A 15,669-nucleotide genomic window follows, 5' to 3' on the forward strand; every position below is an offset into this window, starting at 1 on the left:
AAAAACAGAAGGAAAAAAAAAGAAGAAATTAGAAAGACCAGTCTCGATGAGGATTCATTGTTTCATTCTTGATCATTTGCCTGCATTGGTGACACGATCTGAACCAGACCACCTGCCTGCCTTTTAGATGTCAAGAGACCCTCCGGTGAGGAGTGGTTGGTTTTGAGTATGGATCTGAAATTCGACATGGTGGCGACAAAGCTGTCACAAGCCATGATGAGAAAGAAGATGACCCGGAGCGAGGCCCTGAAATCGCAATTCACAACGCCAAAAGCAGCCGTCGAGTGTCCCAGTAGAGTAGAAATGCCACAAACACCTGGCTATGCATGACCACACGCATTGCCGCCGGATCGAGGCCGGCTTGATCCCGAGGACTGCCCTCAGCGACCCGTACATAGGGATTGATGAGCAGATACTCGCTTCACTAGTATCCCATCTTTAACATTTGCGTCTTGCCCAGAGAGAGTCGATGTCATCGGTCCTTCCATACCTTGGGCTTCCATCCCTCTCTCAGCTCCGCCTCCCTCTCCACAGCCTCTGTCGCTTCCCTAACCTCCAGCTCTATCCTTTCCCGCGCTCGCAATATCTTGCTTTGGAGATAGAAACTTCCCCCCTTAGTCGGCTCATTCCTATCAAACATAGTCCTAAATCTCTCCATCACATTGTTCATATCCGTTTTCCCGCCTTGTAGTGGCTTGACGTTGAGAATCTTGCATGCTTCATCGAGGGTGAGACCGGAGGAGGCGAAACTGTTGGCAGTACCGGGACCACTGGTGTTGGCACCTGCTGCCCGAGAATGTTGGGAGGATGCTGCGGCTTGTCTGTAGGCTTCGGCGAAAGCGCGACCTAGGACTCTGGTGCCTGTGAAGATAATTTGGGTGATGATGCGGTGCGCCTTGTGATCATCAGCATCGCTTCGTGCTGGAGAGAGTACCCTCGCCGGCATAACAAACCATGAGTCGCAACTCAACCCCTTTGCAATTAGCACACAGTAAAGTCGTTAGATATTATGACATTCATGTTGAGGAGACGGGCAAAAAGCGGCGAATAGAGGCAGTAACAGTTTTTGGAGGACCCCATCTGACCCCTGCAAATTACCATAATTGCTTGGCACACTAGCACATGACGATTGGCATGCTTTGGTCCCTCATGAACCATTGTTTCTCATCACACTTTACGTGGTTGGATTTACGTATATACTCTCGAGGGAAGGAGCGCTAGAGGATCCTGCAATATGATAACACATCTTCCAGATCCAATATCCCTAAGCTGTATGGGTTTGCATGGCTGCGTTTGGTATGTTGGTTCGGGCATCTGCGTGAACTCTCACCTTCTTTTTCGTTACGCCTTGACTGAAATGAATCAGAAACTCCTTGGATAGCGGAGATGAATTCATCACCAGCACGAGGGTCGGAGACTGGATCAGGAAAATCCAAGGACGACCTCAATCCTCCTACCACAGCTGCCTTCTCTCCAACATCGGGAATTTCCTCCCCAGCCACCAGACAGCGGTCTACTATTGTGGTACACCGAAAGTCGCCCTTGCTCATAGCAACACCGCCGACCATCACTCGAGCCCTTGCCTTCTCTCACCCATTCCTGCTGCCTCTGAATCAGATCGTGGGCCTAATTACATGGACGAGTGGAGACCCGTGGGAAAGCTTTCTCGTTATTGCAGGCTTCTGGGCCATTACAACCTATGGGGATATAATCATAAGATACGCAGGGCCCCTGATGGTCGTGGTATTTGTCATCTTGGGAATGTACTCGAGGAGATATTCTCCTCTGTCTTCGAGTGGGTGGACTGGGGAGAAGCGCAAAGATCCCAAAGAGAAGTCGGAGGGCAACATGAAACATCAAAAGAGTCTTGATGAGATCGTAGAGACTCTGACAGTATTTACTTCAAGGTGTAATATATTGCTTGAACCGTTCATGCAGCTTACAGACTTCCTCTCGACACAACGCACGGCAACATCAGCCACCACAAGACCTGCTCTTACTACCCTTTTCATACGCATTCTTTTTATCTCACCTCTGTGGATTGGTCTAACCCTACCACCGCTTTACATTCTCACTACCCGCCGAGTGATCCTTGTCGTCGGTACAGTCATGCTCAGCTGGCACTCGAGGCCTGCTCGGGTTACTCGCACACTTCTCTGGCGCTCACATTTCATGCGTCGTGTCGTCTCTGTAACTACAGGCTTGACTTTTGGTAATCAGCCACAAGTACCAGTCACACCCCGCAAAGGGGCCCCTCCTCCACTACCACCGAGGCATAAGAGTCAACATGACGTTGCTAATTCTCTCGCTGCTCATGGTGTCCGTTTCACTTTTGTGGTCTTCGAGAACCAACGGCGTTGGTTGGGTCTTGGATGGACATATTCACTGTTGGCTTATGAGAGGACTGCTTGGACGGATGAGCATCTCAATCCGTCAGATCCCAAAGATAGCTTTCTGCTTCCACACATCGACAATGGCACTGCGAAATGGCATTGGGTTCCAGGCAGTGAGTGGCAAGTCGAAGGCGGTGGGAAGAACAGAGCAACTACTGGTGTCGACGGGTGGATTTACTATGACAACAAGGTCAGTCAAAGTAAAGGCACATGGCAGATAAAATGCTAATGAAGATAGTGGAATGATGGCCGTCGTGGCCAAGACGGCTGGGGAAGATATACCCGACGTCGGAAGTGGTATCGAGATGCTGAGCTGGTAGAGACAAGCGGAGGTACTGGACTCGATGGATCCACGGATACCTTGGTTCCACCTGCTTCTGGCTCTGCTGCCCTGGACGCCTCGCCTGACTATTCGCAAATTACGAAAGACAGCGATGCAAGTAGCAGCCAAGCTAGAAGACGTGGTTTCTTCAGGAAGAATAGCCGAACAAGCGCACATAGCAGCGGCGACTCCTCAGGATCGACCACTTTACGAGGTGATGAGCGTGAGACTCAGCAGCTACCGTTACATCAAGAACGGGATGGATATTGGGGCATCGTAGACGATGCAAAGATGGGCTTGGAGTGAATATGGCTGTACTTACGAAACTACCACGTAATTCTCGTCGCCATCTTTCTCGCACATGTACATACACCGGCCTCTATCGAGAACATACGCCCAGTTATCGCTGATATACCCCATTTCCATCGTGTACTGCGATATCCAGCTTCATATAGCCCAAAACGACGAGCTTGTGCAACGAAGTGAGGTTTTCCTCACGAGAGCCTCTTCCTCAAACTGAAACATCTTTTTCCCACTCAATCTGACATCTCTGTCACGATACAGGTAGGTGCTACGAAATGCATCACCAAACCTCCTCCTTAACTCTAATTATTGACCAAGACTTATGTTTCTACATCACAAGATGTATTCACTCGGCTGCGAATCCAGGCCACACAACAAGATCCACTGCGAGGCTTTGGGCCTACTCTACTGTCAACTTCAGGGGCCACATATCATATGTACAGACAAATTCCTGGTTTGCTTAATAGCTTCCTTAATCTTCTACAACTCACGACTTCATCCTTGCCCCAGCTCAACGATAGTTTCTCTCTTCTGTCGTCCAGCCGCTGCTTAGTTGTCTATCCGGCTATCTTCAATTCTTGAGTCATATCATCGTGGACGACGCAATCACAGCTCACAATAACCTTGCATTTCTAATCAATGCTCAGATCGAGCCAATCGACGCCGACATCAGCCGTGAAACCCTCCTGCAGACTGGGTTCACACTCCAGCAGAGACTTACGTGCACCTCGTGCGATGAACATAACGCTGTGTCCTTCACTGCGCCATGCAAACACAGCTATTGCGACGACTGTCTAGCTTCGTACGTGAAGAGCGCTCTCGAGCCCGATAGAAATTTTCCATCACTGTGCTGCAGCCTTTCTATCACACTTCAGTCGTCGCGGACCCATCTCCATCATGATTTGGTCAAACGCTATGAAGAAAAACACGCGGAAATCGTTGCAGATTGTTCACTGCTATGTGCTCAGTCTGATTGCTGCGGGGTGATGGCGCCGAAGAAAATCGTCGAGGGTTTGGGACACTGCTTAGCCTGCAACAACTACACACGCACCAGGTGTCGACTGCAAGAGCTCAAAGGAAACCCCTGCCCTACAGATGCAGAGCAGGAGGATTTGATGGAGTTAGCGAAAGAGCAGGGATGGCAGGCCTATTATCGACGCAATAACATGATCGATCTAAACTTTGGTTGCAATCATATGACGTGAGTACAGCTTTCGTTTTGTATTTGCCATACGAAATTGAACGTCTCAGGTGCGCATGCAAAGCTGAGTTTTGCTACGTGTGCGACAAGATCTGGAAGAATTGCACTTGTCCACAATTTCACGATGACTACCACGAGGAGCTCCGCGACGACGCTGATGGGTTGGCTGATAGGGTGGTGATTGGCTACTTACCAGGATATCGCCGTCGCAATGTTTTCAGAGCTGAACGGGCAGTCGAGCGGTATGCCAAAAACCTGAGGCAGACCTGGGGGAGGCCAGATCCACGTTCACGGGAAGAGCGAAATCAAGAAGTGCGCGATGAGGTGGAGAACGGATGCGACAATGGCTATTGGCAGCTCGTTCGGATGATAAAAGATGAGCCAGGGCACTGCAAGCTTTGCAGATACGTTGGCCACACGTACATCTGGCAATGCCTTTTTTGTCCCCTCACCTCGTGCTGGGCATGCCACACCGACGCGCCTCCTGAATATAGACGGGAGAAGCCGCAGCAGGCGTGATAGGTTCTTTGGGTGAGCAAACAAACAATGCCAAAGCTAGCTTGTGGGGTCATCAAAGCCTGAAAGAAGGCATGAGGATCTTGATGCGTGTAATGGCTGGGGAACTGTCATGGAAGCGGACACACCAATGGGCACGCTAGGCAAGTGAGCTCGAACTCCTGGTTGGGCTTATGGGCTTATGGGGTGATAATCCGAGAGCTTGAAAGGACGGGAAGCATCGCTACAAGGATCACTAGCCTTCGAAGGGCGCGAAGGCATCACATATATCAACCGTGTGACACGGCATTCCACAGACTAGAAAGTAGCGACAGTACGACTCCACGAACAGTCCCCAGCCACACGTGTCCCCAACAGCTGCGCACCGCTCCCAACCTTGCAGACGCCAACCCAAGCCCGCATCCTATCCCCCATGTCCCATCCTCTCTGTCAATCCCCGCATCGTCCACCTCGACGTCTCGGCACTGGGCTTAGTGCTGCGTCAGGTCAGCGTCGCTCTTCCAGAAGGCGTCGAGAAGACACTTACGCCGCAGCTGCTGCATCCACAGCTCGTGCAGTCACCTTTGCAGGTGGCGCAGCTGGCGCAAGAACAGGGTGCCATTTTGGTAGGTAAGGGGTCGGTAATGTGGGTTTGGGTGGATGGTGTTTGCTATTGTGTGTGTGTGTGTGTGGGTGGGTGGATGGTGATTCTGTGGGAGGTGGTGAGGGGAAGAAAGAAAGAAAGAAAGAAAGAAAGAAAGGAGAGTGATTTCGGGGGACCGGATATGTCTTATAGGAGTGGTGTTTGGGCCGTCATTCTAGAGTACGCACGATCCCCTCCAAGCACAAGTCGCGCATCCATCTCCCACCGCGGACGTGATCGCTGGTTATTGGCCAATGGTGGGGACCAGAGGTAGCAGCTTTCGGACCTTTTGCTGCGTGGTTTGTCTCCGACGAAGCGGTACCTGCCTGATGGAGTATTTCGGTCTGGGGGGCATTGGTTCAGGAGGGTGGTGGGGTGCATATGCGGAACCAGCACATTGGGATCCTACGAATCGTCCGAGGTCGCACTGAGGGCAAGGCGCAGTGAAGCGTGTGATGGCGCTCAGTACTGCAGGATGGGCTGGAGTCACGGCTTGTCTTCCTAGCCGCTAATGAATGTGACCGTCTCCCACTATCTATGTGTGTCTCAATCCTCTACACGCGCGTCCGTGCCCATGATATTACATCCCATAACTCCCCCAACATGTTCCTCTCGTCCAGTCTCGCTTCGTCTCCATATCCACATCCACATCCCGCTCATGCCCCATCTCGATCTTCCCATTCCTACATCCCACACGCCCACCGTCAGCACCCCCCATGACCATGCGCTCGGACCGTGCAACACGCACCCTATTTCATTTGCAGGTGCATTGACCAGAAGGGCAGGCACACGAGGTGCCGCAGCTGCATGAACAACCTGGACCTATTCGCGAACGAGAACTCAGCCAAGAACACCGGCGGGATAAAAGGGTGGGGGTGGTTGAGCGTACCCATTGTTGATGGCTGAGGACGTTGAGGGTTTGCTATGGTTGTTGGTAATCGGTCGCAGATTGGTGCGTGCGCAGGATGAAGGTGTTGAAGTAGTGCTGGTGTAGTGATGGAGAGATGTGTGAATAGCTTTCAATAATGTAGAGTAGAGCTGTTTTGAACAAAAGAGGTGGGGAGATGGTGGGGTATTTATGAATGCGGCCGTTCAAGTTTGCCAAGCAAAGGGCACCCGCGCTAGAATCCTACATCTGGAAAAAAGTCTCCGAGGGGCTTTCCGCCAGAGAGCTTTACCACGTTGGCTGATCTCCGTTGCTCCAAGACGCCTGCCTTTGGCCAAAATCTCCGCTGCCTTCATTTGTTATAAAGTACTGATGCAAAGACTGCGTCTAGAGAACATGATCGGCATAATTCCGCTCTCAAGCACGGGGATTGTGGGAGAAGGTTTGCTCGATCATGCGCGTCGGCGTGTAGCCCGTTCCTTCGAGGACCCCTAGCCTGTTGCTTGGCACGTTCGATCATTCCTTGTCTGATTGCTCCGCGGCCCGTGCTCTCGCCTGCGATTGCTTTATTGGTGAGGATAAGGTACCCAATCGATAATAGGTAAGTCTGAAGGAATAGACAGCAAGTTCTAGCTGCATCCTGGGCTCTAGGAGACATGAATGCGTTGAGACATCGTCGCCGATAGAAACCGTGACTGCTAGATGATAAAGATACCTCTTTGCAGGAAATCTTTAGAAAAATCTTATTCTTTTATTTGGCCACCGCAACCGTTGTACGCAAACCTCTAGAAATCCACTAGTCCCATTTGAGGTTTTGGGCACACCGCAACCGTTGAATTACGCAAAACTTTAGGAAACCCACTAGTCCGATTTGAGGTTTTGGGCACACCGCAACCGTTGAATTACGCAAAACTTTAGGAAAGCCACTAGCCGCATTCGAGGTTCTGGGCACCTTTGGTGCTTCATGGTTTAACCTGAAGCTAGCATTCAGTTTCAGGACTCGGAGTTTGACGCGCGCCGACCCGTCAACTTCAACTTTCGCAAGAAGTGCTACTGTGCTCCTGGAGCTGAGGTCCGTTATCCGTCTGTGCCATCAGGCACAATGCGCTGCGCCATGTCATCCTACGCGAAAGACACCTTTCGAGGTGCCCTCCTCAACCCATTTTATCTTTCTCACGATGAATTGATTGATCAAAGATGTTATCCGCTGCTGCTGCTGCGAGATCTCAACCTCTCGTCATAGCCACCACAATCGCATTCCTAATCTTGTGCCTTCACTATTATCTACCAACCAACGTCCAGTCATGGGAATTGGAATCAACATCGCACAGCAAGGCACAATACTTTACAACGAGGGTTCCTTACCCTCTACCATCTTCATATCCAGAATTTCTCAGTAAATCTACGGGCAGAGACAGTCATGCGGTATCTTCATATCCTCCTCAACCGAAGCCTCCCAGCTACTATGAGGATCGTTTGGTGGCATTTGGCACTGAGGAATCTCACATTGAAATTGAACTTGCCAAGTGGGATTTCTCAGGCCTGAACTACACAATCATAGTACCCACTTTTGTGCGTCTTCCTTCCCTAACGTTGCCAATTCAATCTGCCTTGGAAACCGAAAGACTAAAAATTGGGCAGGTGGGCCACTTTCGTGACGCAATCGCCTTCCTTCAATCCCTGCGCTGTCTCTGCACCGACATCAACGACATCGAGATAGCTTTTGTCCTCTCAAGCACCACAGAAGTCTCTCAATTTGGCAACTTAGTTCAAAGTATGAAACCATGCGGCGACCACTACGGCATTTATCCTATGCCCGCCAACCAAACCGGGAACCCTCAAATCCATCTTATGAATCTCTATGACCTTCTTCCCTCATTTCTACAGAAAAAGGTGGAGCCCGACAACACCAACCACTTGCTCGAGCATTACGGCAAGTTCAAATATCAAGGTCTCAAGAAGCTACTGGCAGCCAGAGAGCTGCGCTATAATGCCGCTTTGTGGATCGACTCGGAGGCTATCGTAACACAGCCCTTCGAAATGCGTCCCCTTTTCAGCCAGCACCTACTTCATCCGATCGTGTGGAAGTCTCGACACGCGACCCATCCTCAACAGGTTGAACATATGCGCAGCGCCGCAAGGGTACTTGGCCGCTCCCTAGACTCCTTTGGAACGCGATATCTAAGTGGAGTTGAAAACATGATGTGGTTTGTTGAAACGGAAATCATCGGAGACATGTTTGCATTCGTGGAAGCTGCACATGGGAAGCCATTCCTGAAGGTTTTCCTGGAAACTGAGGGCCAAGCATTTGAAGCAACCACCTATCACATGCACATCCAGACGCGGAAACTTGAGACGGGGCCGGATTCGATCTTTGCGAGGTACAAGGTGCTTGAGACGGAGCGGGAGTTGATTCGTTGGGGACTTGGTAAGCAAATTAGCACCCTAGCCTTTCCCCAATTCTACTTCCAGAACCGAGAGAGCTCTAGCATCGACCTTCCATAGCGAGAAGACGACACTAATAACTACCAGTACCCGGCTTCCATTATGAAGAAGAGAGCGTCTGCGGATGGGGCGAAGTCCTCTTCAAATTAATCAAGGAGCCTGGTATGCAACCGCTCCTTTCGGCCTTTCTCAAGCGCTATGGATGGCACTTTCAACGTATCGATGACGATTTCTTACTACCCGGAGAAGGGGAATCTGGGAACCGCGAGATGATAAAGCGATGGATCTATGAATCACCGGTTTATATGTTTACGAATGGATGTCCGCCAAGTTTCCACGAGTGGTTAGCCCAAGGAACAGAGTTTGCCGAGAAGGAAGTGGGCGCCAACACGTAGAGACTCGATGGTTAATGAAATACCGGAAGCCAGGGCTCTAATAAGACTCCTCGAGTCAGGACTGAGCAGCCTCATTCTCGGATCCTACGACCCGAGCAGGAAATATAGCATAAGGGGTCGTCGTTGACAGAGGCTTTCTGCGGCAAGCAAATTGTTTCCGGAAACGTCTCGGATATGACACCGCACGCAGGCGCAGAGAACGCAAGACCTCGAAAGTCAGAAGTCAATAACCGTGGCACCTGCCATGGTTTCGCAACTTGATAGCCGGATGAGGTACTTGTGAGTCATTGCCTTTCAGTGAAGCAGTTGGCCAGGACGTTCATAACATCGATGGGTCAGGCAGATGGGTAGTGAGGACATACGATATGGAAGACGTGAGGAAGATCAAGATAGACTGGACAGGAAGATGGGACGGGCCCAGTGACTGGAGTGAAGACGAGTGGTAATTACATAGGCTGGGATGAACTAATATAGTCAACACCCGAATCGAAGCGATGAATCTCAGCAGCCTGTGTGTCAAAGTGCCCTGTGATCCCACCAAGTCTACTCTCCCACCATGGCCATATACAAGGGGGATGCTGTACCTCGCAATTGCTGTGATGCTTTCACGCTAGTCCCAAGTTAGCCTCTAAATGCCAAGCCAGACACCTTTTCTAAAGCTTTCGTTCAATGCGCGTAGCCGCAGTCCTGTCTTTACAATTCTCAAAATGAGAAGCCCATATTTCTTACTACTCTCTGGGACAGTAGCCAGAGCAATTGTAGCTGCAGAAGCCCCTCGGCCACGGGGCGTTGGCCCTGAATGTTCGACGCCTCTCCCCAAAGCTGTACCGCTCGCGTGACTTGCTTACTGACCGAATGGACAGTTGCCAAATACTACAAAGACTCGGAAACGTTCACATGCATATCTGCCCCCTCGATACACCTTTCCGTTGCTCGTCTAAACGACGATTTCTGCGACTGCCCTGACGGTTCCGATGAACCTGGCACCTCTGCCTGCGCACACCTTTCTCCCCTCTCTCCGGCCTTCCTTGGATCGACTCCCAGCGATGATTTAGATACTACAACTGCACTACCTGGCTTTTACTGCAAGAATAAAGGCCATCACCCAAGCTATGTCCCTTTTACAGTTGTTAATGATGGCGTCTGCGACTACGAGTTTTGCTGCGATGGGAGTGATGAATGGGCGAGGGTTGGCGGTGTGAAATGCGAGGACCGGTGCAAAGAGATTGGCAAGGAATGGAAGAAACAGGATGAGCAGAGGCAGAAATCGCTCTCCAATGCAGCGAAGAGGAGGAAGGAGATAGTGGCGGATGCTGAGAGACTGAGAAAGGAGGTCGAAGACCGATTACAGTCGTTGCGAACAGAGATTCAGGGCGGAGAGATGAAGGTGAAGGCTCTTGAATCAGACCTGGCGGAGGCTGAAAGACAGGAAAGGAGTAAGGTCGTCAGGAGTCCCAAAGAACTAAGTAAGATGGGCCTGTTGGCCCAGCTTGCGAAGGATAGGACAGAGGAGCTTCGGGAATCACTAGTGGAGGTGCGAGTTCAGAGAGATACGGGCAAAGAGAGGATTGCAGAGCTGGAAGGGATACTGTCAACGTTCAAGGAGGAGTACAACCCTAACTTCAACGACGAAGGTGTTAAGAGAGCTGTCAGGAGCTGGGAAGAATATGCTGCCCGGGACAAGCCTGCGCTTGGCGATGATGCCCATGACCGAGACCTCGACGAGATAGCGAAGCCCGATGGTGAGACTGGCGCTATCAAGTGGAGTGAATGGGAGGAGCCTGAGGAGAGTGATGTCGGCGTTCGTAAGTCTCCGCCTGTCAGTTCCACTTTGTCCACTTTTGACAATCTCAAAGTCTACAAATTTGCAGCCTACCTCCCCACCACCGTGAGAGACTGGCTTGACCAAAAGCTCCGCGACTTCCGGGTGATACTTGTGGACAACGGCATCCTCGCCGCCACTCACTCCCCTGATGGCGAATCCAAAGGACTCGCAGATGCCCGTAACGCTCTCAAAGCCGCCCAAGACAGCCTGAACGAGAACAACAAGCAACTCAATACCCATCAAGAAGACCTCGACAAAGATTACGGCGCCGACGATGTGTTCCGCGCTCTCAAAGGGCAGTGCGTCAGCAAGGATTCTGGTGAGTATACATACGAGCTATGCTGGCTGGACAAGACGAAGCAGAAATCGAAAAAAGGCGGCTCTCAGACTGTTATGGGAAATTTCGTGTCCGTCGAAAGAATCCTGGTTGATGATGAGGTCCCACCTGACGGAAAGGGGCTAGGCAGTGGGGAGAGAGTGGCGCTGAGATATGGGAATGGGCAACATTGCTGGAATGGACCGAATAGGAGTACGCTCGTTGTGCTGGCATGTGCAGAGAAGGACGAAGTATGGAAGGTAACAGAGGAAGAGAAGTGTGTGTATAGGATGGAGGTGGGGACGCCTGCTGTCTGTGGAGTGGGCGAGAAGAGGGAGGAGAGGCCTAAAGATGAGCTATAGCTGAAGATAGACGAGATATTTGTACATTAGACAATCTGCAAAGGGTATCACCGATAATATGTACACAATATTGATGGCACATTTCCAACCCAAATCGCCCTTCAGCCAGATTCTTATTCCCCAACGCCGTACTATGCTGCCACGGATATCTCATCGTTTCGCATTTGCAGGTATGGAAAATCCTCTCGTCATAAAATCCAAATGTTTCTCGTCCATTCCATTCTTATTCGAAAACAAGCTCTTCACATTGTCATTCGCTCCTAGCTTCCTCCGCTTGTTCCGCTCTTCCTGCTCCGCCAGGACCTTTGCCGTTAACGATGCCGTCTCCGCGTTCTTGAGGTTGCTTTCCGGCTTCTCGCTCTTCGTTTGTGTCGGGTTGAGGGGTTCCTCGCCTACGGTAGCTTCTTCGACAGTGGCTGTCTTCTTCCTTTTCTTGCCGGCACCGGGGGCTTTCTTTAGTGAGTGTGTCAGGCCTTGTGCTTTCAGAGCTTCGATGCGCTGTTCGAGGCGGTCCTTGTCTGTTTCGGAGGTGGGAAGGATCGGTATCATATTCTCGGCGGTGTAGGGTTCGTTGCACTGCCCTTTGTCAGCATTCTCGTACTATAGGTCAATATTCCAGTAGATCGAGCATACCAGTAGGCAAACATCACCCGGCATCTCTTTGAAGACTGTCTCCCCAAACGCATGGCCGCACGGCACGAGATATACAGCCCTCGTTCCCGGTCCCAACTGTTTGCCCGTAACGGGACAAACCCATCTCTGACTCCCTCCCGCCCCTTCAGTCTGGAACCGTACCTCAACTACATCCCTCAACCCCCTCAAGCGATCCTTGAATGCCTCCCCTCTCCTCTCCAACTCCGCCTTCTCCACCTCTCCACCCTCTTTCCCCACGTCTAGCAAATAATCAAGCACGGCATCTTTGTTGTATAAGGTGCCTAAAGCGTCTGAGACGACAGGACGGCGTAGAGGTTGGTGAGAGAGGGCGCAGGTGGACCAGTAGTGCTCTTGTTGCTCGGTTTGGATTTCCTTGACTTGGGTGGTCGAGAGGGCAGCGGCGGAGGACTTGACGAGTTCGCGTCGAGTAGGGATGGAGCCCCCGTCGTTACCCATTGTAGACGCCGTCTATCTGATAGAAAGATATGAGTAATCGCAGAAGTGTTGCCTGCCTGGGAGGTAGCAATCTGCAACTAGCGGGCAAAAAACAAAAAACCGTTGCGGGATGACATATGCGGGGCTAGCAAAGTTTCCCTTCTGACCGGAAGGCGAGTTGCATCTCTTCTTTCATGTTTGCTTACCTTCTTAAATTTCTCCCCAGAATGCGGCTGCCCTCTCGGAGTATCTACCGACTCTCATCAGCTGCCTCTGGGGACTCTCTTCGCCCGCAATGGCGCCTTCTCTTGCCCCACAGATGACCCTAAGTCCGGGTGCTACACCGAGCAAGCAGCCACGGCGGATGGTGCCGATTATTCCTGCTATACCGAGAAGTCTCGAGAAGCGGAAGCTCAAACAGGATGTGAAGGGTAATGAAGATGGGGGAGGAGTTGGCAGTCCAATTCGCCCAATTCCTGGCGAAGGAAAAGAAGGGTCACAAGAGACTGCTGTAGCAGTGCAGAACGAAGCTCTCAACGGCTTAGATACGAAAGATGATGTGCAAGGAAATGTTGTGCAAGAGGCTGTTGTTGAGGCTCCAGAAAATGCAGGCTCGGAGAAAGAGGTTGCTACTGTTGGAGGTGACTCTACATTCCAAAGTACTCTCGTCCCGGGAACAAACGAACAAAAGTCAACAACCTCAGCAGCGGATGGCATCAATCTCTCCCCAGTCCATGCCGAAGACTTCGGAATAGAAAAGCACGGGTTTCGCCTGCCTCCGCCCTTCTATCCGAAGCGGTCTCCGCCACCAGCCATCTCAACCGATTTCTCTTCCGCGAATGAGAAAGATATCGCTTCGGAAGAGACCTCGCAGTCCGTTGAGGAAGAGGATGGCAGCAACATGAGCCAGCAGTCTTCAGCTGAGAATCATGTAACCCTCAATGCTGCTGCGCCAACCTTCCATGCTCATCCAACCCCTCCCACCGATGTCACCACCTCTCCAACAGAGTCGTCTTACAAAGGGTATGATCTAGCCCAGTCGATCCATTTGCAACAAGAATCTACACTGCCTACTGATGATACCCTGTCTCCTATACAACAACCCTATCAAGGCTATGATATTAGCCAGAACATCTCATTCTACGCACCACCTCAATCATCGGATGACCCGTCTTCTCCGGATCACTCCATTTATCAGGGGTATGCTTACGCACCTGCGTCTTATGAATATTCTCCGCAGTCTCATCCGTCTCAGCACCCCATTGACCTTCCACACGGTACCCAAGTCGGTGTTCCTTATGAACAAACCTATGAGCCACAACCGCCATACTACAGCAATCAGTCACCCCATCCTATCTTAGGAAGTCAACCACCGCTCACTCCTTCTAGGACACCACTGGATCCCTCAGCCCAGCCATGGAGCTGTTCCAACGGACCGCCGACGACGCCCTTCAGCTACGGTTACATGCCCTCATTTCATCCGCAACCAACGTCTGAATCATGTTTTCCCTCAACGTCTCATGAAATCTTGAAGTCGGATGAGTTTGCTCGGGAGGCTGATGTTGTCGACAACACGCCCAAGCCGGTCCAATTAAACGTCGTTGAAAAGAAAACAGCCCAACTGCTCAGAGATTCCTGGCGCAATCTAAACGATTGTATGTCGAGTCACGTGCCGCTGGTTGAACATCTACTACAACAATTCAACAATGAGGAGTACGCCGACTGCCAGTTGACTCTCGTACACGAGAATCTTCGGTTTGAGAAAATAACGTGGTCACTCAGTAGCCTATTGCTCGCCCAAAGCAACAAGTTACGGGATCTACTCAAGTCAGCCGGTCAGAGCGCAGAGGGGAAGAGACGCCTAGAGATAAGACTAACCGATCGCTTTGTAACGCCGTGGGCCATGAATTCAGCACTTCGAGTCCTCTACGGCGAGCGCCCAGAGATGTTCACGCTCGCTATGATCCACAGCACTTTCGACGCAAATGCTGAAACGTGGGCTTTCCAAATGGATGCATGTCTGGCTTTTACTGCGGCTGGCCACGTCCTAGGTTTGGAGAACGTTGTCTTGAAAGGTCTGCAAATCGCACATTCCATACTTGATTGGGAGAACCTGGAGAACGCGCTCTCATTTGGTCTGGAAAGCGGACCCAATCGTGGAACCAGCGCCTCGGTTGATGTGATTCCTCTCTCTTCCTATTCCACAGTGTGGCCACGCGAAAGCGATCATCCTTCTGCTCTCAACCTGACCCCACCATCGTCAAGCACAGAATCCCGGCCAGAACACTCTGATCAGCCCGGCGCTAGAGATGAAGGCATATCGTCTGTCAATTCTTACACAGCAGAGGTTCGCAGTGCATGGGATCTGCAAATGCGTTGCCTTCAATGGATGGCATCCAACCTTGACGACTTCTGGCATTTCGATCCGTCTGCCAGACCGTTGGCCGAAGTCGATCGGTTGCCTACGACCGCGGAGAGCCGTTCACCCTTGTTCAAGTCCCGTCTGAGCCGGATTCAATTCGGCGATCACCCTTCTGAGTTGCATGCCAAAGCAAGCAATCGCAATTTTCTTGTCTCTAGCATCGTGCTCTCTCTACCATTCGCGGCTTTAAAGTACCTGCTCGAAGTTGGGACTCAACCTATCTCGCGTCAATTACATGCGATAGTAAAAGAGCGAGAACGAAGACGCCAGATTGTGCTGCAGAGTAAGAGCGTGCCATGGAGTCAACGACTGACCGCTAGAGAGCATGAGTGGGCAGAGGTCGGATACACAGAACGGGTAGAAACGACTGGCGATGGACAAGTCTCTCTGGCGAGATGCTTCACCGGCATCGATCGACAGGCGTCTGAACCAAGCACGCCAGACAAGCAGAAGAGATAGCATTGGGCTTTTCGTGTTTTTGCAGGAGGTAGAGCTTTCAAAAGAGCTTCAAGTTAGCATTGCAAGCGATCGGTGTTTCGAAAACCAGTAGGCAAGAGTTAGGACATTGAAAA

The 15,669-nt window shown here is 51.2% G+C and overlaps 7 protein-coding genes across 7 annotated transcripts; 5 read left to right on the forward strand and 2 right to left on the reverse strand.

Annotated features, from left to right (window-relative positions):
- Positions 1–421: 421 nt before the first annotated feature.
- Positions 422–956, reverse strand: HO173_010734 (uncharacterized protein; the record flags this gene model as incomplete). The annotated part of the gene is made up of 3 exons (XM_037312619.1): positions 422–424; positions 491–895; positions 954–956. 3 exons carry the CDS (start codon positions 954–956, stop codon positions 422–424), a joined length of 411 nt encoding a protein of 136 aa, XP_037160467.1.
- Positions 957–1,386: 430 nt separating this feature from the next.
- HO173_010735 (uncharacterized protein) lies at positions 1,387–3,021 on the forward strand (the record flags this gene model as incomplete). The annotated part of the gene is made up of 2 exons (XM_037312620.1): positions 1,387–2,583; positions 2,632–3,021. The coding sequence occupies 2 exons, from the start codon at positions 1,387–1,389 to the stop codon at positions 3,019–3,021; spliced, it is 1,587 nt and encodes a 528-aa protein (XP_037160468.1).
- Positions 3,022–4,004: 983 nt separating this feature from the next.
- HO173_010736 (uncharacterized protein) lies at positions 4,005–4,738 on the forward strand (the record flags this gene model as incomplete). Its single annotated transcript, XM_037312621.1, has 2 exons — positions 4,005–4,219; positions 4,270–4,738. The coding sequence occupies 2 exons, from the start codon at positions 4,005–4,007 to the stop codon at positions 4,736–4,738; spliced, it is 684 nt and encodes a 227-aa protein (XP_037160469.1).
- A 2,702-nt stretch (positions 4,739–7,440) lies between these two features.
- Positions 7,441–9,083, forward strand: HO173_010737 (uncharacterized protein; the record flags this gene model as incomplete). The annotated part of the gene is made up of 2 exons (XM_037312622.1): positions 7,441–8,671; positions 8,776–9,083. The coding sequence occupies 2 exons, from the start codon at positions 7,441–7,443 to the stop codon at positions 9,081–9,083; spliced, it is 1,539 nt and encodes a 512-aa protein (XP_037160470.1).
- A 707-nt stretch (positions 9,084–9,790) lies between these two features.
- HO173_010738 (uncharacterized protein) lies at positions 9,791–11,586 on the forward strand (the record flags this gene model as incomplete). Its single annotated transcript, XM_037312623.1, has 3 exons — positions 9,791–9,884; positions 9,947–10,888; positions 10,940–11,586. The coding sequence occupies 3 exons, from the start codon at positions 9,791–9,793 to the stop codon at positions 11,584–11,586; spliced, it is 1,683 nt and encodes a 560-aa protein (XP_037160471.1).
- A 150-nt stretch (positions 11,587–11,736) lies between these two features.
- HO173_010739 (uncharacterized protein) lies at positions 11,737–12,696 on the reverse strand (the record flags this gene model as incomplete). Its single annotated transcript, XM_037312624.1, has 2 exons — positions 11,737–12,162; positions 12,220–12,696. 2 exons carry the CDS (start codon positions 12,694–12,696, stop codon positions 11,737–11,739), a joined length of 903 nt encoding a protein of 300 aa, XP_037160472.1.
- A 274-nt stretch (positions 12,697–12,970) lies between these two features.
- On the forward strand, positions 12,971–15,556 carry HO173_010740 (uncharacterized protein; the record flags this gene model as incomplete). Its single annotated transcript, XM_037312625.1, has 1 exon — positions 12,971–15,556. One exon carries the CDS (start codon positions 12,971–12,973, stop codon positions 15,554–15,556), a length of 2,586 nt encoding a protein of 861 aa, XP_037160473.1.
- Positions 15,557–15,669: the final 113 nt, after the last annotated feature.

The sequence above is a fragment of the Letharia columbiana genome (assembly GCF_014066305.1).
Source record: "Letharia columbiana isolate WasteWater2 chromosome Unknown Sc0000052_s0, whole genome shotgun sequence".
Lineage (NCBI taxonomy): Eukaryota > Fungi > Ascomycota > Lecanoromycetes > Lecanorales > Parmeliaceae > Letharia > Letharia columbiana.